Genomic DNA, 24,502 nt, shown 5'->3' with positions numbered 1-24,502 from the left:
TTGTTATTGGGCTCAGGTAATTGGCGTCCGTTTGACCTTATTAATAAATTGGACTAAATTCAAACACAGTGTTTGATTATAAGCTCCGAAGTGAAAAACATTATCGATTTTAAATTTTAGTAAAGTATAAATAAATAAAAATGTCAAAAAGAGCCAACAACGCAAAAACACCAGAGCAGAAGACCCTCCTTCAAGATTATTATAATAAGGAAAAGACCATCTTGAAGCAAGGCAGATGATCTCTCAAGCTGCTAAAGAGACTGGTCTTTCGGAGAAGCAAGTTAAGGTATGTATACTAAATCGTATTCATAATATTACAGTTCGCCTTACTTTGAATAGCCTTGATAATGAACTAGCCTTGGTATCCGATCGGGGTCTATGTACTTTTCGGTCTCCAAGCCTATATTTAGTAAGACTGCGTAAGATTTCTCAACTGCGGTCGAATAGTGATGATGATAATTTCATTTTCCTTAAAAGTTAGTGAAGGAAATCAAGTTTAATCAATCCCTTTTTCTCTTAAGGACTGGATCAGTAACCATAACAAGCCTCCAAAAGTGTCAAAGAGGGACAAATTATATCTAACAAAACCAAGGGCATATGATGTATTCAGAAAGAAATACTTCAAAGAGTTAGAAGGTTTGTTTTTACGTTTATTTATTACATGCCTAATAATTCTTACAACGCTGAGTTCCTAGGAGTGAAGGATTGAGAAATATGTTTTTCGTTTTTTTTTTTTAAACTCGTGCAAAAACTCAATTGTGTGATGATTGTGAAAAGTTACTTTTTACTTGCAATCTGGTGACACGTAAAAGCTTTTACTGCGACTGCGAGGGGACATGTTGTATTACAACAACATCAAAAATACTCGTAGTAAATATACTTTTTAGTACATATGTGGTTTTTTTCGTAAGGTACTGTATACGACCCACAAATTGCTTTGGCGAAGGCAAATGAGAAATGGGGACAGATTTCGAAGTTTGAACGAAAGATTTACGAAGACGAGGCTGAAGCAGTAGTGGTTGCTGATTTTCACGAATTGCCGATTGAGGATCAACGATCAAAAATTAATGATACCAGGAAAAAGATATCTAGAATGGTATGTAATTACTTAAGTTTGCCTTCGATTTGAAGTTTTTGTAAGGTGTAGTATATTTCAGGTAGATATTAGTAAGTTTCGGATGTGATTATACTAGAAATTTTAATATCAGTTTAATACTTTCCTGCAATTCTGTTCCAAAATTAGTGTCAAGAGCTGGATGGTTATGGGGTAGAAGTTCTTGTTATGGACTATGACACCAATGACGAGAGAGCCACAAAAGAAGGAGTCAACAGCTGCGGAAGTTTAAGATCTGCTAGTTTTCTTGAGGCAGAAAACCGCCTGGAGTGGAGGTTTGCTCAATTCATGGACGGTGAGTATAGCTTAATTGTTGGATTGAAATACATAATCCGATTCCACAGTGCACCTCTGGGTTTGGACTGACATACCTAAATCGACTTGGGTAGGTTTTTTGGTACAGTTTCTGGAGAAACACGAAATTGACCTAGGAGGCAAATGGAGGCGTTCCATCCTTATTATACCTTTTAAATTTCGGGGAAATTTTGCTAAAGCTGTCAAGCCTCTCTGTCGCGGTTTTGTGTGCACTCGAAATTAAAGTTCTCTTTTTACATTTAGGGATATTGGGTAAAGTTGCGGAGGAAAATCAAGAACCTCGTCAAGCTGCAAGAAAAGAAGTTGTCGACCTTCTTAATAATAAAATTCGTATGTTGTATTTTATTTTGTCTTTCGTTATTTTAACTATATGGACGGAACAAGGTAATTTCTTTACCGTAGAAAAATGTTTTTAGTGAACATGCTTCATATTTCAAATTCTCTCTTCGTTATTAATTGATTATTAATAAAACTCGCTTTGAGGCTATCGTAGAGTATTTGGGGGGGGGGTATAAATGAATGCCATAAATGACATTTACAAACACATCGTTATTGATATATTCGACAATATTTCCTTTTTATTCAAATGGGTTTAGGCGCGTTACAAATAGGAAGAACCACAGTGCCGTATAAAGCAATCGTGGAAGGGTCTGTTGAAGTAATTGGGCTACCAGAAGGCTTTCATTTTCGAAACCCAGCATTGATGACAAAGAAAGAATTGATACTTATAAAGGAAAACATCGACAATATATCCTTCCTTTGTACGAGTTAAATTTATATTTTCACCTTTTATATCTCTATAAATTAGACTTGTCACCGTTTATTTATTTCTCGAGCTATTATTAAGGAGAATTTGTGGTTGTCTAAAATTTAAATGTTAAAAACAATTCTCAGTTACGATGCATTAGTTAAAGACCGTTTTATACTAATTTTGCTTTCTTGCAACTTTGAAAAAATTCTTTGTTTTTCCACAGGTCCGAAACCAAGATCGAATGAGTCAGAACTGGAAGAAAATGAGGGTGAAAGCGACGATTTCTTTGACATCAGAATGGAAGACTTTTGTGAGTGGTTAAAACCTGACGATTACGTCCCAAACTCATTAAAGTTGAGAGTCACTCTCAGACAGGTGGTCGAGAAAGACAAGAAAGGAGAGGGATATATAGAGAAGATTCTCGACCATTACGAGAGTACAGATGGGTATATGTTTTCTGTGAAATGGGTCGCATACAAAGAACCAACTTGGACAAAAGGCGATGGTATACCGGAAGAGGACTTGCAACCTTATAAGAAACGTTACAACCTACTTTAAGTGGATAAATTTTGACACAATTCATTCGAGCCACTCCATGCTTGAAAATAATATACTGTATGCCCTCTGAAAAATCAAAATCTAGATTCACGAAAAAAACTCGACCACACGAAATTTATCCACTTTAAAAGTAAGTTCGTTATATCTTATTCAAACTTAATCGACCGCCGGAGGCGGTTTCTTTCATAGTGGTACTATGAAACTAATCTCGTTTTGCCTTGGCTCATTACTTTGTCTACCATTTACTTTCGGTTTTTCTAACTAGATTACCCAGGTGTTTCTCTTTCTTTCGCTGAATGTCTTTTATTCAGAATTGAATAATCGAGACATGAAAAATGACTATATTGTAATCTGTTTTCAATGAATAATCTAAAATGTACTGGAGATGACATGTAGGCGATAATGTGTGCGCGCTCTTTCGCGCGAGCTTGATGCGTGATGGAAGGCACATCCACACTGTGACCTAGTACCTGTCTTCATTGGGCATTTAAGAGTATAAGTTTTAAGCCTTCATTTCTTCCGAAATCTTTTTAAAGGATCGCTAAATTTTGTTACTTTAACAATTCTATATGTATTAGGAAGTGTTTTATTTTACTAATATTTTTATCCTTATTCATGGGATCTTTCAGTAGATATATACATTAGGTTAGGATAAAACATTTATAACATTGATATTATAACATTTTTCTGGAGTTCACCCCCGCACAAAAGTTTAACCCCCCCCGTTGGTTTTAGCCCCATTAAGGTGGAAATTACCTCCCCCCGGACAAGGATAGTGTATGACATTCTTTTGCTACCACCCAGACAATACATCCAACCCCCATATACGAGTATTTTCTAGGAGAGATATTATTTTATTGTATATTTTATTATTTTATTGTATATTTTTTATAGACCTTTATATGCAGAATAGTTGAATATAAAAACAATATAAAAACACTCTCAAATTGAGGATAAATTGGTAACTGTTGTTGATATGATCTGTCGAATAAAAGAGGAGTTAACCTTCGCTTTGAAATGTTGCTTTCAAAATGAATGGCGCCTGTATTTGGACAAAACCAGCAATAATTACTGCCACAACCTAACAACCACAACATGTCCTAACTATTATGTTATGTCGATAATACATTAAACATAAGTTTCACGCGCTCATTTCTTTACAGCCCGCGAGAGTTCTAATAGCGCTCCGCAACACATACGTCAAAATTATTACTTTTCACTTTTTTTGACATTTGTACGAGTTGCAATCCCACAATTCAACGCGGCTCAATTCTTCGCCACGGCATGACGTCAGAACTGGGGTACAACAGAACACTTACTAAAGATTAATTATGTGTTTTCAGTAAGCATAATCTTTTAGTGAGTTAAACCATAGTGTTTGTTTTACCCTCGCAATTATTAAATCTTATTGGTTGAAAAAGATGTCACATGACTTTCCGTGGCATAGAATTAAAGATACGTGCAAGCTGTTATATATCTTTTGTCAAACGATGCAATTAACGTATGCAAAAGAGATTAGCGCAAAGGTTGATGGGATTGGAACTCGTACAAACACATCGAGAGTAATGATTATGTCAAAAATAAAATCTATTTTTAGATTCAACGCGGTGCGCTATTATGGAGATTCTAACGTAGACTTTATAAAATTTTGTTCAAAAAAATTTCCCCGAAAAACAAATAGTGACTAGGTTAACACAAGTTCACTAAAATGGGGATGTTTGGGATAGGCGGAATGAATTTAAAAACGAATGTAAGCCTGGGGCGGAGTAAACATAGCCTGTACCAAACACTAGTATTTTGATGTAGCTGACGATAGTAGGGTTTGTTACGTCGAGACTTGTCCGAGGTCATTTGCAAAAGTCTACACGATGAAGTGTCTTTACAATATGACGTATTAATGAAAGGCAAGTTTAATTCCCTATAGAGGAGTTGTTTTAGAAAAAAATTAAACTCATTTTATGACACAATACAAATGAAAACCAATTCTCAAGCTGATTGTTTCTAATTAACATGTGTTGTTCTAAACTCTACCGCCGATACATTTTTTTCTCCAATTACGGCTGTAAAATCCTCGCCTATATATCTTTTCGCGCTTACTATCTATTTAACGGACGTTATAGCATCGTCCATCTAGTGATTATTTTGTTTTCAGGCATTGGTTCATTTTTTCAAAAATTAGCAGTAGATCTATCTTGTTTCAATTTCCCATGCCATTCAAGTGTCCCTACTCTGGCGCTACGCATATAGATGTCTGCGCACGCTCATGTCCCAATGATTCCCAGTGGGAATGAAATAAAACGCCAAAGAGGATGGATCTCTTGATGATCCTTGGTATTAAGTGGTGGGGAATTCATAATTTCTATTGTTTACCGCTGTGAAAGGTATTGTCTTTGAAGCTATACTTACTTTCTTTATGTGAGTGCATGGAAGTAATAAAGGTAGAGATGGAGATACCACTCCTACTATTCTATTGTATTGTATCGCTGATAGCAAATTGTTGCTCTGTTGCTTTGGGAAAAAGCCATTAATTTTGCTTTTGCTCATGGGAATACTTGAGTCGAAGAGAATTTGAATAAAATCACGCTACATTTTTAATTCGTTCATTGTGTGATGACATTTTTGTTTATAAAACATAAGAAAACCTTGCAAGAATAAGCACAGAACATCGAATTTAAAATGTTCGCTGCTCGGGGAATCCTCAGCAAATTTTGTCAATTTTTACATATTTACTAATGCCAATCTTTCAACTATATTTCTATCAAAATTTTGAGGCAGCTGCTATTTTAGATCTAAATATATTTATAGCAAAGAACCTTCCACAAACAACAAAGAATTCGCAAAATTTGAAGGAATTTACCTCTCGAAAGTTTCCCGATAAAATAAAAACTTCTTTTAAAACTATAAAGGAATTATTACTCGAAAAAAATTCGCATTTTACCTAAAAATACGAGGTTTCGTTGGACAGAATAACTTTACTTTAGTTCTTATAATCTTATATCTTGACTGATTTTTACTATCAATGATTGGTAATCAAAGGAGGCCGATTTGAGAGAAATTTCTAAAGAGTTTTATGACTTCTCTGGCTATTACAGAAAGGTTGTTAGACTCAATCTAACTTTTATTACCTCTATGGTGAGTGTGAAATCATTGTGTAATTATAATAAGGATAGTGAGTATTTTTCTCTGTGGGGATAATGTTCTTTTGGTTTACTTTTTCAATGCAGTCGGTAGTGAGAATTTCCGGGTGTTGGAACGAATACATTTTTTAAGACTAGCCATAGCTTTCACTAACTGCCACCCGCTACAGATGCCTATTTATAAGCATTTATAAAGACTAATTAATGCTTATTAAAGACTAATTAATGCTTATTAAAGCTTTTTAATGCTTTATAGCGAAAGTTTGGAAATGATTATAGGAATAATTCGAATGATTCTTCTCAAAAGCATTTTCTTTGAGATATCAACGATAAAGCTAACATAAATGAAATATATTTTTTTCTAAAAACGTGAATTACTTTTACAAATAATAAAATACGAATCTTAAAATATTCATTAGCAAAAGTGTCCAGGTAGAGTCAATTACAGATACTAAAATACTCAAAAGACATGTTAGTATATTCCAACCAATTTGTAATATAAATGACCCATAGTAGAACCAAACATAAGTAAGAAATGCTATGAGCGAGAAACATAACGAGCAGGAACCAAAAATTGACAGGTAACAACGTACTTAGGAGTTTTTCCAAGGGTTTAACAAAGGATATCGTGATCCAAAATTGTTAACAATAAATGGATTTACCAGTAATCTAGAAGCTAGAACAGCGCCGTGTAAAGGATGGAAAATGATATGACGTAACGTGGTAATAGTAGCAGTAACGAGGCAATATTGATGAGCAGAAACCAGGAAATAGCGTATCCAGGACTTTTCCCAACGACATGACAAGGGATCTCATGGACAAAATTGATATGCCAGTTATCTTGCAGTTGTAACAGCAATATCGTGTAGAAGGATGGAAAATGATGACGTAACGTGGTAATCGTAGCAGTAACGAGGCAATATTGCGTTGTCAAAGTAAATGAATCCTCTTTCATAAGATAAGCTTAAAATGGAAAATAAGAAACATGAAATTAAATGATAATATGGTGAGTGTACTGAAATTTCCTCAAAATAGTTCACAAGTTTCTTTCAATTTTTGATATTAATTTCCCAAATAGTGACTGGTAAGTATCAATAAGAACACAGGTTAAACATAAAAGATTAATAAACCTTAGTCCTATAAAAGTACACAATGAAAAGATTATTTGTACTTACTGTCAAAGTTCCATAATACAGGATTTTTAAGCATTGTCGTTGGGAGTAGAGTATGTTGAATGACGATTCTCGAATAATTTTCGTTACAGCGGAATTTCGTTGCCAATTCAATCACCAAAAATAATCACTTTTGTCCATATTCATTCATTGTTCTACTATTATCATTTTTATCATTGTTCATTATTGTTCTGTGGTAAAGATCAAACATCAATTCACATTCACATTATTGTAATCAACTTGGAACTTGGAAGTAATAAATGTAAATTCAATCAATCAAATAAAATTTGTACAAAATCATAAATAATACGTAATTTCAATAATTCTGTATAAAAATATAATATCCTTCAAATTTATTATAAAGATATAAAAAAATTCATGTATTACAAAACAATATAATATTCTATAAGTTAGGATAAAAATATAAAAAAAATAATGTAAGGATTTGAAAAGTCTATGCAAGGCTTCTACTCATGATCAAGATATTTAAAGTACAGAGTATCCAATGAAAAATTCCTCTTAAAACAAAAGAATGTTTTCATCTATTGTTCTGGGGAATTTTTCATAGGACACCCTGTAGTTGGACCAGTTTTGAAATCTTTCTTATCTTAAATTCATCGATTTTTCATGATAAAAAGTACTAAATAATTTCACTCGTTGGATAAGAATGTATTTCAAAGGAAAAGAAAATATTGCTTTTTGCAAAATACCCTTCCCTGCCCTGAGCCCCCCCCCATGCAATGATTTTGACATGACATATACTAAATTATTCCATCTAATTACTTCTAAGGCTTGTTTCGTGCTGCTAATTCTTCTAGTCTGCTTTCTTCGCGTACTCTAAATTTGAATCTTTTACCGTCACTCAATTTATTGATTCTTTCGAATGGAAATGATTCAATTACCATGTCATTTAGCTTTTTCACACGTGATAATGCAACATAAGTTAAACCATCCATGCTTTCTTTCTTACCCAAATCCACTACAACTTTATCCAATGTAAGACCTTGAGATTTATGAATAGTTATCGACCATGCAAGTTTCAAAGGTATTTGCATTCTTTCTTTCTGTACGTTATCTTCAGATGAAGTTTCTATGATAGGCACAATTGGAACACAATTATCTTCATCATCAAAAAAACTTGGCCCTGTATATCTATCAAATTTTACTATAACAGCTATAGGAAGCGCAGGTGGCAAGTGGTTTCTTTGGAATATTATGTCTTTGACAATGCCTAAACTTCCGTTACAAAGTCCCACATCTGACCACAAGTTTCTTGTAAGCATTACTTTGGCACCTTTGGCAAGGAAAACTTCATTTGCTAAACCAAATTCTTCTGAGGATGATTTTGACGCACTTGGTGGAGTATTTTTTGCTTTAATGACTGCAATGGGTGATTGTAAAGAATCCAACATTTTCCCATTATGTTCTCTGACAACTTCATTTGCAAAGGATAGCCTGATGCATTTATTATAGACAACAAGGTTTTTTTCAGGTTGTCTGGTCAAGAAAAAATTCCAGTCTTCCATGGTTGATTTTCCATTTCTCAAATTTTTCAAAGCTTTTCTAAATTTCTTTTGTGACTCATCCTCACCAGCAGATCTCATATTTGCTTTAAGTTTTACGACAGTTCTGAAACAACAATAGGCCAGATAACCTGCAACTGCAATTTCATTTTTTGGAAAAGAATGGTACAATACATCATCCATGACTGGTGGTAACTGTGCAACATCTCCTACTAATATAATAGATATTCCACCAAACAAAGTTTCTAATTTTCTTGTTGCTTGACGACAGCGACTATCTATCCAGCCTAGCAATCTTTGGCCTACTACAGAGAATTCATCAATAATAATATAATCTATGTCTTTAAGGTTAGTTTGTAAATTGTCAAGTGACTTTCCTTTGAGTTCATGCTTTAACTTGCTTCGAATTGGCAATTTGAGAGTGCTGTGCAATGTTCTTCCATTAATATTAAAGGCAGCAATACCAAAATAAGATGTCAATAAACACTTTTTGCCAAGGAGTTTTTTAATGCAATTTATTAAATATGACTTTCCACTTCCTGCAATCCCAGTGATTATCATTTGTAAAGGGTCAGCATTTATATTTTGAGCATGATCATGTACAATATTGTAAGCTTGGAGCTGCTCTGCATTTAAGTTCTCAACTTGATATTGACTATAATCTGTGGGATTATCATTTTCAAAAGTCTTTTTTTTCTCTTCAATCCAAAAGGGCATTGCATTAATTTGATCTTGAGTATAAGAATCATAAGAATCAGTCCAATATTGTTGATTTTCTGTAGAAACGTTATTGGGCATGGAATTCAGGTCTGCTATATCCATCCAATCTTCACGTAAAAAAATATTTTCACTTTCTTCCTCTTCATTTTCTTCATCTTCAACCTGATATTCAAAATTGTTTGCATTGATGTAATGCCTTTTCCAATTCGGAACTAATTCTCTTCCTAAAGAGCTGTTAATGAATTCTTTCCATTTCTGGCAATATGTCTCATTTGTTGCTTGTAAACCTTCCCAGAGACTGTCTACAGAATCATTCCATGGTTTGTACTTGATCAATTGGAATTTACAAAATAAAGGATAACTGTCACTCTTTGGGTTTGGACTATAATTTGGAAAAGTACGAACAACAACTGCCTTTTTCCTCTTTTGAATCTTTTTGTCTTTAGCACTTATTTTCCAGTTCGAAACAAAATCTATGAGGTTACTTTGCCTAATCTCATTGTCTTCATAAACATATCTGGAAGCATAATCATCTAAGAAAGAGGTTTTGGTTTCAACGCCATCATTGTCAATTTTCATTTGTCTTGATCCCTCAAGAGAGCAACTTACAACATCAAATGAAGAGCAATGTAGTTTCAAAGACATAATTTGATGCATTACTTCTTGAGCACTAAAGTCTCTTTCACCGACAGATTTGATAATCAGTTTTCGAAAAATATTACCAGAAGTTTCCTTTCCTGAAAGATTACCAATGACAGATGTAAACGCTTCTTTTGCAACGTCAGATATCTTTTCTGCTTTTGATGCATACTTGGCAATATAATTCAAGCAAGCATTGTGGTCAAGGATAATTTGTATATCGCAATTAGCCCTCCATGATTGTAATTGAAGCTGTTGATGCCTATTCATTCTAGGATCATTTCTTTTCAGAACAATGTTTGGAACATACTTTTCACCGCCTCCCTTCAATTTTACTTTTTCAAAGGTTAAATGTGTTTTCTCGCAGCATTCAAAAGGAAATTTAAAACGACATTCCTGTTTGTCATTCTTAGTTCTTAGACAATAGGCTGAACTACATTTTGTATGCCGTTGCACGCTATTTGCTAGATCTATGTAATCTTGTTCTAAATCCTCTTCAGGTATATCCTCAAGTCTTTTTTTGCATGGATGAACATTTGGCTTTTCCCATTCATCAACAGGTCCTTCAATTGGATTCATAGCTGTCATTAAAGAATCTACATAATCACAGATTTGCCTTTCAGCATTGTTTCCCTCGATTACAGCAAGATTTAAAAGAGTATTATTTTCAAGGTCAATCTCTGTTTGATTTGATAAAGTTTGTTGAGCCAAAAAACCTTGCAGAGCCTTCTCAGTCAACTCACATATTCCTGGATCATCTTTCAATTTTGCTAAACCGTGACAATGTATAGAACCACGCATAACTGCAAATTCAAACCTATACCAATGCCATTCTGCATTTAAAGATTCATATAACCAATGTTTTACAAAACTTTTTACTCGTTCAGTGAAAAGCCAATCTACTATATGAGGATTATCAACAATGTTTTGTCTAAAATCAGCAGATTCAGATTCGTCATTTGAAGAAAATAAATCATGAATGTCTGGCCAGTGAAAATCAGCCATACTCAATGTCCAAAATATAGTTGGCGTGCCCATTTGTGTTATCGTGGCTTTTAATTTTTCCTTGACATCGCACCAATAGGCATTTGTACCTGTTACATTCTTTGAGTATCTTTGTAGTTTTTTCATTACTACGTAGTGATCATTATCCCTAACAAGATCTTGTAAATCTTCAATGCTCAAATTAGCTTCACCTGGGTTTTGCTTGATAAAAAAATTTCCTTGGCTAATCAATCTTTTTCTATACAGCATATTGAAGCCCCAAAAGGAAAATCTTGGATGAGATGCAAATCTATAAAACCATTTTCCTTTGTCATCAATTTCGGCAAATTTGATTAAATGTTTCAATTTTTCAGCAAAACTCTCTGTTTCACTTTTTGCTATTTCCCTTATGATTGCAGGATTAGTTGGGTCACCTTTTGTGTCTGGAAACAATGTCGGAAATGCAAGACTTGCTAAGTAGGGTGTATTGAATTCACTAAGTGGAGTACTTCCAATATCAACTTCAGTTTTTGTATTCAAAATTTCACTTTTTGTTAAGTCAGCTTCCTTTGCTTTCTCTAGTTTAGATGGTAAGAAACTTTTCATTTCAGTGTTTTCATCAAAAACACGTTCATCGTTATCATCATTAACTGGACCTAAATCTGGCAATTCTTCATATTTTCACTGACATCTTCATTTTCGTTGTCACTTTCATTTTCTTCACCGCTCTCAATATCATTTTTCTCATTCATTTGTACGTGCAAGTCTGGTAAGTCAATGAATCCATTTTCAGGCAGCTTTTGTAGCCTTTCCATATCTATATTGATTTCACTATATAGAAAATTATTAGGTTCACCTTGTTCATTTTTTCCTGTCAGCCATAATAATGCCTGTAAAATCTTTTCACGTCTAACGACAAGTTCTTTTGAAGTATTATTTTTCCCATTTATTTTAAAAATCATTATAGGAATGTCGCTGGGCTCTCGTGGTAGGACATCTGCAATTTTTTGAACATTATGAGGCAAATTTAAAACGTGACCTTTATAAGCTCTCTGACCTCCTCTTGGTCGGGTATACACTTGCATTACAGGAAAAGCTCTAGCAATAAGCATTTCTTCGATTTGATTGAGACCTTTCAGTGCTTCTGGTACTGGACTTGGTTTCATATTATTCTCAGAACTGAATTTTTGGGAGTACCTTTGTCTCTTTTGCAACGCGTACAAATGTAATCATTGACTGAGTTTACTTTTGATGTAATTTTTATTGGCCAGGATTCAAAACATGTTTGACATTGAACAATTGAAAAATTCATAGATTTCTGAAAATCTTTCATGTTTTTATTAATGTTGTGATCAATTTCGGTTTCCTGGGAATTTAATCTTTTATCTTGTTTTTTAGAACAATGTTTTTCTTTCAGCTTCTGAGAGTCATATATTGCCTTTCGTTTTTCAGGGTTGTATGATTTTTGATGCTGTTCTTTACGTTTTGTGGGGTCGTATTCTGCTTTATATTTTGCGGGGTCGTATTCTGCTTTATATTTTGCGGGGTCGTATTCTGCTTTACGTTTTATGGGATCGTATTTTGCTTTACGTTTTATGGGATTGTATTCTGCTTTTTGTTTGTCAGGGTCATAAGAATTTTGATGTCGCTCTTTACGTTTCAAAGGGTCATACTTTGTCTTTCTATTTTCATATCCAATTTTTGGCTTCTGTTTTGAAGGGTCAATGTGTATCCTTTTGTCAATTTTTTTGAATAAATCATCAAGCTTTACTTTTTTATTATTACTATTACTATTACAAAGTCCTTCATAGTTGACAAATTTTCTCTTTCGATTTGGATATTCTTTCTTGATTTCATCAGTCTGAATATTTTTCTTAAAGATGATTTCTTCTGGATTAGAATTTGCTGCGACATTAGCAGTTGCATCATGCACCACAAAGTCTATTTCTTCATCAGTTTTTTATAAAAAGCAAAAAACCATCCTTTATCATTTTCTGAAAACATTGCATTAACATTTTCAAAAATTATTTTTTCAGGATTTAAATCATCAATGTAAACCCATTTGTTCTCGACAAATACACCGCATGCAAAGTGAAAACCTAGATTTCTAACAACGGCTTGTAATCTATAAGTATCTCCCTTCACGGTAATTTGATCAAAAAATGTACAACTGTTGTGAATTGTAGAACTAAATTCTATCAACAAATAACATGGAAGGTCAACAAATTGATACCGGGCAGGAATATTGACAGAACAAATATTACAATAAACTTCTGTACTTGGCTCAAGAGCTCTATTCACACAATCTGGCCAGTTGTTTGGGTCAATCGTTATCTCTGGATATAAAAAGTCTGTAAGAAGAGCAACAATGATACCTGTCTTACTTTGTCTCTCGTTATTACAAACAGGGCAAGTTCCTCGAACATCGAATCTTGTTTCAAACAATCTTTTCTCTCCTTCTGATAATGTCTTGAAAAGGTTATCTGAAAAAAGCTCTGTAAACTGTGCATCACTATTTCTGCTAGCATACGTACCACAATTTTCAATAATTTTTGACCATATTGGTTCACGAATTTCATCAAGCAGTCTAAACGCATTACTTTTGACGTCAGTGATATCATTTTCAATTGGAATTTCCATCGAACCACTTATATAAAGCAAATAAAAGAATTCACTTAATTCTTCAAATGAGAGTTTCGCTTTAATTTCAGGAAGAAGCAGGCGATAACTTATTTCGAGAAAACAATCAACAGCGCAAGAATATGTACGACCGCGAGTTGTTCTACATGAATTTTGGAAATGCGCAACACTCAATGCTGTATCTAAGTCAATTAATAAATCCTCCTGTTCCATGACCGTAAAAAGTTTTCAATTCAAATAGATTTTCAAGTGTTACTTCAAATTTTCACGGAACAGCCTTTATCAAGCCTTTTTTTCCCTTTTTTATTGCAATCTCAGTGTGATATCAGACCGGCCTTTGTTTCAAACAAATTATATATGATATAAGTTATTGTAATTCCTTTACTTTGATTTTACTTTGATTTACTTTCAATCAGCTTGAGGGTGCTACTCAAACTGGGTTTGACAGTGTTTATCCCAGTCCTGAGTTTCCTCTATCTCAGAACTGTGGCAGTTTGAACGTCCGGGACAAACTGTTTGGGTCGAAAAATGAATCAATCTGAATGTCTAAGACAGTAGACAGATTGTAATTTGACTGTCAGCAAATTCACTGATTGGTATATGTATATATCTTGTTTAATCCCAAAGTCAAAAGTAAATGCGTTTTGACTGCAGGAGAAGAGAGCTTGAATTGAATTTAAGAAAACTTCCAGAAACTTCTCCATTCCATTTCCTGCATATTGACCAATCTGGCAAAATTCTACAAGCGGAATAGAATCTACTGTCGAAAGCTGAGTAAAATGCCCGCGGCGCCTGCTATAAAAAAGAAAAAGTTTTTAGGCTAGCAACTACCGTCCTGAAAAAAAACCGAACATTTACGGAAGAGACTAACTACGGGGATGCTTGCGCGACAAAACACAAAAACAACAAAATTTCGAGATTCCAGTCCAATATCTATGCGTGAAACTATGAGTGCCTCCTCGTCGCTTCGCTCCTGCGGGGGCAATTAGATTATTTTCATTAATTAGTTTTGTCCGACAAAAATGTTTCCCTGTAAATTTCCCTCCCTCTGCTCAATATTTTCAAACCTCTCCCCTAGCTTTGCAACAAGAATGTATAATGTTCGATAACTCAAAAATATTTTTTTCATTTTGTATTGCAATCAATTTTGGCGTACGTACTATATGGATGACCCCACGATCCGTTTGATTATTAAATTTGATCCATTAGATCAGAAGTTATGTTTTTTCTGAGATAACTTAAAAAAAGCATTTAGCATTTCAGATTAGGGGGAAACGCCTTTGTACCTTTTTTATATTTGAAGAAATATAAGTTTTTTCCGGATAGGATGTGCGACCTTCTTCAAGCAAATTCATAATCGACTTTTATCGTGTGATTGTATAATGATCAAAGCCGTTGCGTCAAGTAGGGATAGAAACTGGATTTACACAAATTAATTAATCAATTATTGAGTAAATTATCTCACAGGGGTAACTGATCAGATTTTTTCTGCAATCAATTTACTTCGACGAGTATAGTAAAATTATATCAAGAAGAAATTGCTTTAAACCAAGAGCGGAACGGAGCAAGAGTTTATTTTCAGTGATTAAAGAAAAGTTATTCCCTAGACGGAAAATGAACTCAACACGACAAATTCGCCAAAACTTTCAATATTTTGTTGAATTTCGCTAAATTCTAAGGACAGAATAGTCTCTTTTTATACTTCTGTAAGACGGAAATCCGTCTGAGACGGAAGAACTGTGAACACCAATGAATTAGGAGTAAATTATTTTCAGTTTAAGGTGTGTTTTTCTACAATTCTACTCTTGTCTTAAATCAATTTACTTCGACGCGTATCGTAAGATTACATCAAGAAGAAATTGCTTTAAGCCAAGAGCGGAACGGAGCAAGCGTTTATTAGGAGTAAATTTTCAGTTTAAGGTGTGTAGTTTGTAGTTTTCAGTTTATTATCTCAATGGGAATATACAATCAATACACTCTTCTCGAAATACATAAAAGCATTGTAGGCCTCGTTCGAAAACAGAATAATTATGCAACATTAAACTAACATAGACGTAAATGTATTCCCAAAAGGCAGTTTTAAAAGGTTCCAGTTTTAAAAACAAAAGTGTAAACGTTCACAAACGATAATTACATGTCAAGTGATGTTGAGTTACTTAGGCGACAATATTTGAAAGTTAGGCCCTGCATAGCTTTTATGCATCTCAAGAAGAGTGTATTGATAACATGAATCAGATATAATCATAAGTGCTTTAAGGTGGGAGTCACATGAAAAATTGAGAAAGTTGATTTTTTACATTTTCCTGTATAACTTTTGAACTTGAAGAGATTTTTAAATGAAATTTTCTACAGAGGTAACTTAACAATAGATGATTTCAAAAATGTAAAAAAAAGTCTAAAAATAGCCAAGACGGGGGTAAAATCAGCCAGGGGGTAATGTACTGTGAAAATATTGTGTCAACGTTTTAGAATAATCTACAAAACCTAAAATTTTTTTTTGCAGCTTGTTAATATTTGGATAAGGAGTGTTATGAATGGAATTTTTTTTTGAAATTTCATTCCAGGGGGTCTGGAAACTAAAAAATGCATTTTTTGAATTTAGAAATCAAAAAAGTATTTTTTCAAAAATGTAATCCATTCATAACACTCTAGACCATAAATAGAATTTCTCCTGAAAATTTCAAGTTCATAGCACTTGTCAATCCTGAGAAAACGTTGCCAAGGTGTGCGAAAACCCCCTGAAACATATTTTGAGAAAACGGACCGCAAAGTCAGAAGTAGATATATATCTCTTTTTCTCTGTAATAAATCGACCGTTTTACAAAATTCTTTCGCTGTTTGACTAAAATGGACTATAGTTCTACTTTATATGCTTTAAAAAAGGCTTTGAAATATCAAAATAGTCCAGAAATTCCAAATTATCACTTTCACGTGAAGTGTGCCAATCCTAAAATTTTGCGCCAAACTCCACGTCAACATTGATTTAAGTCAATTTAAATGTGTTTTCACAACAAAAACCATATTTTCAATGTAATAGATCATCCTAGTATATTTCCTCACTGATTCTGCCAGTTATAGGTTAATCTAAAGTTGATCTGTTGTGATACAAGAATCCACTTGGACATCTAGTCGTGCACGATTTCTTCGTGAATGTAAATAATCCAGCCAGAGGAGAGGGCGCAGCGGAGCCGGAGGGAGCGCCCCAGACCTTCAATAATTCATCACACACAATTGTTTAACCAGCCTCCAGGCTTTCGATTCCTTTAACACTTGGATTTTAAATAGATACATCATTGAATATGCCTTTGGTCTTTGTCCTTCAATAAGTTTTCCGGTGTCGTCTCAAACTAAGTTCATATCGAAAACGTTGAGTTTGAGAATCAAGTCTTTGGTTTCACCAAGCTCAAGCTTTCTTAGTTGAGAAGAATGACATTAAAGAGCTAAACATGTCATCAGTCAATCCAACATTTCCAAATTAAAGCAGTTTTCATAGTCAAAATCACTGCTGACTGGCTGACACTGCTGACAGCCTCCAAAATTTGTATGTTTTTAAAAATATAATTTCTTTGGTTACCATCTTTGATTACGTCATATTAGGAAATCCCGCGAAAAAAAGGCGGTATTGATTTAGACGCCCGAAAAGGGCGTAAAAAGATCTTTCGTTTGGTATGTCATGATCCTATGTTTAGATCAGCCATAAAGAAATCAGGCCCTAGCAACGGGTATGATTTTTCGTTGCTAAGGAAAATACTTTAGATCAGGGTCTAGAAAAAACCTTCTCTCTCAGGAAATATAAATGCTACGACCTTAAAATTTTCAGAGTGTGTTCAGAAAGGGTATAGGGTCATAAAACGCGCAAAATCTCGAAATCGATAATTTTTTCACCAAATCTCAAAACTTCATGTGACTCCCACCTTAAGTGATTAGGACTTCACGAGAGAATATCTATAATCTCGAATACCTGAATATTCTTAATTTTGTTTTTTTTTTTACATAAAACTCGGTTGACCTATTCTGTATGGTCTGTGCTACTTTCCAATTTGAAATTATTTATTCAACTACCACTAAAAATAAAACATAAAACATGAGATTTACAACATTTTAATTTCTACGAAAATTATAGTAGAAACATGAAATAAGAACAAAAGCTAAATGATTAAACTGGTATTTAAAAAATGCTCATCATACCACGACAAAAACCAAGTAATGTCTTAATTTATAGGTGATGAATATGAGACGTTCGAGACAAAATGTGGCAAATTGTTGAGTTACAAGTATGTTAAAACAAAATCTTACGTATTATTGTCCGATACTTTCAAATGTCAAATTATTGAAATTCCTCGACTAGAACTGCTAACCTGATTAGTTATAGTAGTAATATACAACGAAAAATAAATAGCATAAATAGTTTTCAGTTTATAAAAGCTACAAGTAAAGTTCGTGATCTTCATGAAAATTTTCTTCCGACTCACTGGGATTCTCTTCGTCTGAAGATTCCTCTGCTAATTGGTCATCTTCTATTAAAAATTCCTCGTCCAAGGCTTCATTGTCCACACCGTTAATTGTTGGTGAAAAAAGTTTTTGAAGCTCTTCAGCGAATTCTTTTATCATTTCTAATCGTTCACATAATATATATTTCAGACCAGACGACTGTGAGATGGTAACATTATGAAGTATCTCAATCTGTTGTTCCCAATAACGCAAAGTGTTTTCCATTTCCTTCTTAACAAGTAACATTTCTTCAAGAGCTCTTTGTTTTCGGATATAAAACTGAATGAGTGTTTTGATAACAGGTCCTGGAACAACCGAGCTTTTTACCTATTAAAGACAAAGATTTTCATGAAACTAGGCTAAGATTTAATCTAAAAAATCAACTGTGCCGTCAAATAGGAAATAGGAAATATGTATGTGGGTTTGTGAGTGCATATGAGATTAATTGTCCCTTTCCTTTGGGCATAAAGTTACAAGGAATAAACTTACATGAGAAACAAAGTTGATTTTGTCATAAAAGCTTGATTTGACATCAAGAACAACAATATATTGAACTGGTTTAAAGCTGTCACATATTTCAGAGTTGATAGTGTTGTATGAAGCCAATATGTTCTTGATTTCAGTGCACGACTTGTTAATCTGTTTGCATAGTCGCGTAGCTATTGCAGAACCATCTGAAAAAAGATTATGGCTTATTATAAACTTTTGCAATTTTAACTTGCTATCAGTTTTGTGTGAAAGAAGACTACTGATAACTTCATAACTATTCGTAAATATGGTGGATGGCCATTTAAAGAAGTCTTTTCATGTAGGAAAAGAATTCGCTCTTATAACACATGTTAAAACTTTATTAGTACCTGCATATCGTTTCTTTAGAGCTAACAGCATCAGTCGTTCGGAGCATCGGTGAAATAGAGTGGAAATCATCTCAGACGATTGTACTTTTATATACTCAGTGTGTTGTGATCTATAATCTGTCGAGGATGTTGTCCATCTCAGTTTAATTTTATACTTCTTTTCCAACGATATAAGAGAGCTTTCAAGTCTAAAGATAATTTCATAGAAGGAAATGATTTTTTCAACAACTAAATTTTGTAGACTAGACTTTCCATATCCTAAGAAAAGTCTACAGGCGAATGACATTGTGAGTTTCTTCACTCGAAATTTAATTTGAGGGCTAGGTTAGCATAATCACTGGCGATAATTCTTTCTGCTTATGCAGTTTGCACGAAAAGAAAACGATGAGCTACACTTAGGTATAACACAAGTTTACCTTTTGGCTTTTCTTTTGTGGGCTTCGATATCAGAACATTTCTCGCTTAACATAAACAACGACATTTCTTTGTTATAGTCTCTAAGTTTGCGGTAGTATAATTGTTTCCAGTCAAGCCAATCTGAAATTCAAGAGATGATTTTTAATCATTAGATCCTAAAAAATTACCATTCCTTTTATTGAAGATAAAATAGGAACAATTTGCACGTTTTCTTCTTATTCATAGGGGGTAGTTTGAGCTGAGGCTGGCTCTGTAGCAATTGATCTATTTTTTTCTAAGCCCAAATCCCATCGTTATTATGTATTTTAAATTTAAAAAAAAAAATGGTAGCGTCCACGTTTTAAAAAATTGCAGTATTGTTGGCAGGCCAGAAATATTGATGCTTTAAAGTGTCTTGTTAAGTTTTCATAAGTTTTGATCATCATAGAAGTTTTTGAATACGTTATTTCAAAAATACAAATTACGTCACAACGCAACAATCTCTGAATACGTATTTATATTTGATAATCTCATATTTCCTGCCCTTTTAGAGCGATTGCAAATCGATATTCTAACCAATTTCTTGAGATGGAGGTTTCTTGCCCATGTTGTCTTCTTCAACTTTCCACGTTTGGATTGTTTCTTCATTTACCACCACTGAGAAAAGAAGAAACATGGTAAATGGCCAAGAGGAAATGTTCAAAGAAAAAACATCGACAAAAGCTTTCTAAGATGCCCTAAAAATTATTTTTCGTTATAGTGTTTCTTGGAAATCATTTAACGTATCTTCTATCATTTGCGTACACAGCACTTTTAAACAAAAGAAAGAACAACTTTTCCTTCCCGTGGGAGCACAAATTTTGATAAATTCTTTTGTTAATTATGCTTTGTCTATATCATCAGAAAAAAATATCTTTAATAAACAATCGATAATGAATTTGAACAAGGTCACTTACCAGCTAATCCTGAACATATGGATTGTATCTCAGACTGGCACGAATTTAGAGTTTCTTTGGCTTTATGATGAAGAAACACAAGGTGCTTTCCTAAAAGTGGTTAAAGATGAATTTAATTTAAAATACATTTCAGGCTATGAAAATAGCCTTTAAATAAAGAATCCAATTACATTTTTGTCTAATCAATAAAAGACTAATCAGAAAGCGCTTCTATCCTAGTCAATGATTTAATTAGTTTACTAATCTTCTTAATTGAACTTGCTCTCAGAGAACTCACTTACCAATATTACTCATCTTCTTTGCACCAAAATGCATCAAGGCATCACTAAGAAGATCAGTGCGATGTGCTGGGGTCATTTCTTTTGTTATTTTAGAAAATGACCTGAGATAAGACCATAACCTTTCCATATGTTCGCCATCCATTAGGCCAAAGCCGTCAAGCCTTCGAATTGAGTTTTTGACCTATGGTGTCGATTAAAATTATATAAAAAAGACATCGTTGAAGACAACAATTCTCTTAAGGGTAATAACATTTTAAGAAAACTAATTTTCACTCAGTGAGATGAACTGAAATTTTGAAACAACAGGTTCGTGTACAAAACTGCAAAACTCATTCAGAAGTTATTGAGAAAGCAAATACCTGACAGTCTCCTTTATGCCCATACGAATGAAAAACTGGTATTCCAAACTTGAAACGATGAAATTTTTCATGAAGTTTATTTTTCTAAAGTAAAGAGTCATTTTTAGAGGTTATAAGCATTGATAAAACTATGGACAAGCAGGAACAAATCATTTTTGGGTAATCCTTAAATTTCGCTTTATGAATATTCAATTTTCAAACCTGAAGATGCGATTTGAGCACAGAAGCTATATCGTAAACAACATGGACATTCACTCTCTTATCGATGTGTTCTTTTAATAGACGATCCAATATAAATACAGCATAACCCAATCTATAAAAATCAAAAGCTAAGACTTCATAATGTGAACACTGACATAATGCCTTTGTTTGTCTAACAGAAGATGCTTTCAAGATAAAATTTAGTTAGAATTTAGGCTTCTCCAGAAATGTTCTGTAACCATAAGTTACAACCATAAGTAACTAAAATGATAGCATATTTACTCTGGAAAGAGGTGCATTCGAGACTATATTCGAGTCGGTATTCCCGACAAAAAACTGTTTACAGTAGATAGCGAGAGAGGTGAGCGGGAAATTTTTTAGGACTTTAACCCAGACTGAAAACTAGGAATTTAGAAAGATGCATGGGTTCAGAGAACTTGGCTAATGTGTTAACCCCACCCCCTTTCTACAGGAAATTCTTTACCCCCCCCCCCTTTTTGCAATTTTCAGGACATCGAAAGTAAAGTTCATCGCCAATTTTCGAAACCTTTTGGCTTTTTTTCATTGAGATAATCCCTTGGAATCAATACCTTTCTCCATGCTTCATGTTCAAAAAGATCTTTGGAAATTCATGGCGACAAGAGGCTCCAAAGATGCCCGTGACACTTAGTTTATTCGTTTTTCGTTTGGATCTAAGATTATTTCCTGCTTGAAAGTTGCTACATTCCTGTAAAAAAACAAAATGTTTCAAATTAATACATTTAAACTTCTTGGTTCGTTGTTGGTTTTAAAAGAAATACATGTTTTCATAAGCAAACCCCAGCAAAATTTCAAATTATTTGCATCTTTACCTTACTTTTCGTAGAGTCATCATATCCTTCCATAAATCCAGTTATTTCATCATCTGGCACAAAAAGATCGTCTGACCTTGAAGCTAATCGTTTCGATTTTGAAGAGGACGTTTTCAAAACCAGACCAAAATTTGCATCGAAACTGTAAAACACACTTCCGTCCTCCTATAAACGTAAAATAAATAAACGTAAATATTTTTTCGACATCTTATCAAATTAATCTTTTAAGTTCAATCCTAGATAGGAAAGTATTCAAAATTATCTTAGCAGTAGTTTTGAATACTTTCCAATCTAGGATTGTACTTAAAAACTTGAGCAAGAAAAGTATTGGACTCAAAAATTTAGAATTGCAAAACTACTGTACTACTTCGAATAGACGTCCAGCACGCTTAGTAAATTCTTCGCTTTTTATTATAAAAATGGCATTTATTCCAGGGGCGAGTTAAAAAAGGGGGCTTTTTTTGTTGAGTAATAAACTATCGAATGACACATTATATCATTATATGCTTTCACAAAACTGACAGGTCTAAAAAATGTTTCTCCTAGGCTAGAGGGGCGTTTAATCAAATTAAAAAGGTACTTCATATCATGAAAAAGTCCGAAAAAGTCCGAAAAAGTCATTTAATTTAAAAAAGATTTCCTACCTTTGGACAAGACGCACACTCTTCCAGCCCAGAATACCCTTTGCAAATGTTCTTGAGGTTAATTAGCTGCCGACGAAAATTCCGAAATTGATCTACGCAGTCTGTTTGAGCCATTCGATTAAGGTACATTTTCTAAAAAAAGAAGGACCCATTTAAATCATCAGCTAGTCCTTTTTATGGAAATTCAACGTTGTTTCTTCGATGAACATGCTTAAATCTGTCATCTGCGGAACATACACACTTTTACAAAATAGTAGTTTCTAATGTTAGTAGTTGAATCTTTTTCTCTGCTTAGATTCTCCTATACTGTGAGAATATTTTGAAAACGAATTTACCAATTTCAAGTCCATTACACCCGTTTTCCATGCCAAACCTTCGCAAAATGAGGTGAATGAAATTTTCCCCTCAAGTTGAAGAGCTACAAAGAGGTGCAACAAATTAATCGATATGACAGTGTTTGGTTTAATTGGAGTCACTGGCCAAAGATCGAGGGATAGTAGCGTATCCAGCTCGTTTTCACATTCGCAGTGGCAAAAGTGTATTTTGCACTGATGATGTGTACCTAAAATTAAAGAGGAATATAATATCAATAGCTAATTATGCTAAGAATAAAATTTATAAATAAAAAAAACTAACTTGAAATTGCTTCACAGTGTTTCATGCTATGCAATCGTCAGGCAATGCAGTTGCGGTTGTTTTTTTGCAACGGTTGCAAGCAAAAACACGAAACACTGTGCAGCTATTTCAAGTTATTTTATTATTTCAAAATATTATTCTTGCTCGATTCTTTTCTTGAGAACTCAGTGACTGTTTTTTCTATTGTATACTGAGAATTTAAAGAGCACCTCTTCAACGTCTGTGCCCCCTCATTGAAAGTGATATCAGCCTCAAACGTACTATCCATCCCTTTTTACCCCTTAATTGTTCTCCATTTTGCAATTCATATGACAAAATTATTACCATTTTCTGAGATGACAGTCAGCACTCTGGTATAAGGCTGATTTATACAGTATCGATGATGTTCAGTCTTCATACTACAAACAACTTTGAATTCATTAAAGCCTCCACTTTCCTAAAAATATAATAACATCCCAGATTTTTAAGAGATGAATATTTAACATGCATGTTCTCTTTGATCATGCAAGTCACTATCTGAATACAAGCGGACGTAAAATTCAAAACGAATGTTAATAAAGGACTTAAGATATGAAGAGAAAACAAAAAATCATACGTACTGTGACTTCAATTAAAGAATGAAAGTGAATATTTTGGTGTATCTTTAAGGCACAGTCTTTACAATAAATGGTAGATGGTCCACAGCTTTTACACCAAACACAACACTCAATTAAAGATTCTTCACAAAAACAACATTTTGATGGCAAAAGATTATTGTATTGTTTTGAAAACATTTCAACAAAATCATTGTTAAGCTCATCCCATCGACAATGCTCCTTCGCTTTGGCTCTTTCATATCGTTTTGATGTAGGGCTTATTGGTGCAATGGGGTTATCAAATACTTCAAACTCTTGGCTACTACAAGCTCCATCAATTACCACACCATTTATATTATTGTTATTATTGGTAATTTCATTTTTGATTCTTTTTCTTGGCGGAGATTTTATTTTAGTGACTTTTTTTCCATTAAAATTTCTTGTAACTTTTATCTTATTTCCTAGCCTCTTCCCTTTTGAAAAAGGCATTTGGATAAGATCTAAAACATAATTGAAGATCATTAAATACCATAATATTGTTTTTAATCTTATATTTTAGAGAATTGAAATAACCAAACATCTGGAGATATGCTAGGTTTTAAACAACTTCAGTAAAATTCCTTCATAGTCAGTGTTATACAAAACAACTAAACGAATAGATACTACATCCTGTAATCCTCTGGACTTACCTGCTACCACTTA

The 24,502-nt window shown here is 33.7% G+C and overlaps 3 protein-coding genes and 1 long non-coding RNA gene across 4 annotated transcripts; 1 reads left to right on the top strand and 3 right to left on the bottom strand.

Moving 5' to 3' along the window:
• The first annotated feature begins 86 nt into the window (after positions 1 to 86).
• LOC136822963 (uncharacterized) lies at positions 87 to 3,696 on the top strand. The gene is made up of 7 exons (XM_067079265.1): positions 87 to 286; positions 522 to 636; positions 912 to 1,096; positions 1,244 to 1,409; positions 1,673 to 1,759; positions 2,026 to 2,190; positions 2,404 to 3,696. Exons 1-7 carry the CDS (start codon positions 236 to 238, stop codon positions 2,736 to 2,738), a joined length of 1,104 nt encoding a protein of 367 aa, XP_066935366.1. The 5' UTR covers positions 87 to 235; the 3' UTR covers positions 2,739 to 3,696.
• Positions 3,697 to 6,169: 2,473 nt separating this feature from the next.
• On the bottom strand, positions 6,170 to 7,775 carry LOC136822950 (uncharacterized). Its single transcript, XR_010848968.1, has 2 exons — positions 7,051 to 7,775; positions 6,170 to 6,838 (listed from the first exon to the last, which is right to left on the bottom strand). It is a non-coding gene; the product is annotated as an uncharacterized lncRNA (long non-coding RNA).
• Positions 7,776 to 7,832: 57 nt separating this feature from the next.
• On the bottom strand, positions 7,833 to 11,519 carry LOC136822921 (uncharacterized). The gene has a single exon (XM_067079227.1). The coding sequence runs from the start codon at positions 11,517 to 11,519 to the stop codon at positions 7,833 to 7,835; it is 3,687 nt and encodes a 1,228-aa protein (XP_066935328.1).
• Positions 11,520 to 17,470: 5,951 nt separating this feature from the next.
• LOC136822961 (uncharacterized) lies at positions 17,471 to 24,301 on the bottom strand. The gene is made up of 15 exons (XM_067079263.1): positions 23,825 to 24,301; positions 23,550 to 23,661; positions 22,925 to 23,151; positions 22,590 to 22,721; positions 21,946 to 22,110; positions 21,685 to 21,821; positions 21,095 to 21,206; positions 20,894 to 20,977; positions 20,535 to 20,715; positions 20,254 to 20,343; positions 19,874 to 19,954; positions 19,318 to 19,438; positions 18,902 to 19,089; positions 18,534 to 18,718; positions 17,471 to 18,371 (listed from the first exon to the last, which is right to left on the bottom strand). The coding sequence occupies exons 1-15, from the start codon at positions 24,287 to 24,289 to the stop codon at positions 17,979 to 17,981; spliced, it is 2,673 nt and encodes an 890-aa protein (XP_066935364.1). The 5' UTR covers positions 24,290 to 24,301; the 3' UTR covers positions 17,471 to 17,978.
• Positions 24,302 to 24,502: the final 201 nt, after the last annotated feature.

The sequence above is a fragment of the Clytia hemisphaerica genome, unplaced genomic scaffold, assembly GCF_902728285.1.
Source record: "Clytia hemisphaerica strain Z4C2 unplaced genomic scaffold, Clytia hemisphaerica genome assembly, whole genome shotgun sequence".
Classification (NCBI taxonomy): Eukaryota; Metazoa; Cnidaria; class Hydrozoa; order Leptothecata; family Clytiidae; genus Clytia; species Clytia hemisphaerica.
The sequence above is the reverse complement of the archived record's forward strand: the minus strand, read 5'-3'. Positions and strand labels throughout refer to the sequence as shown.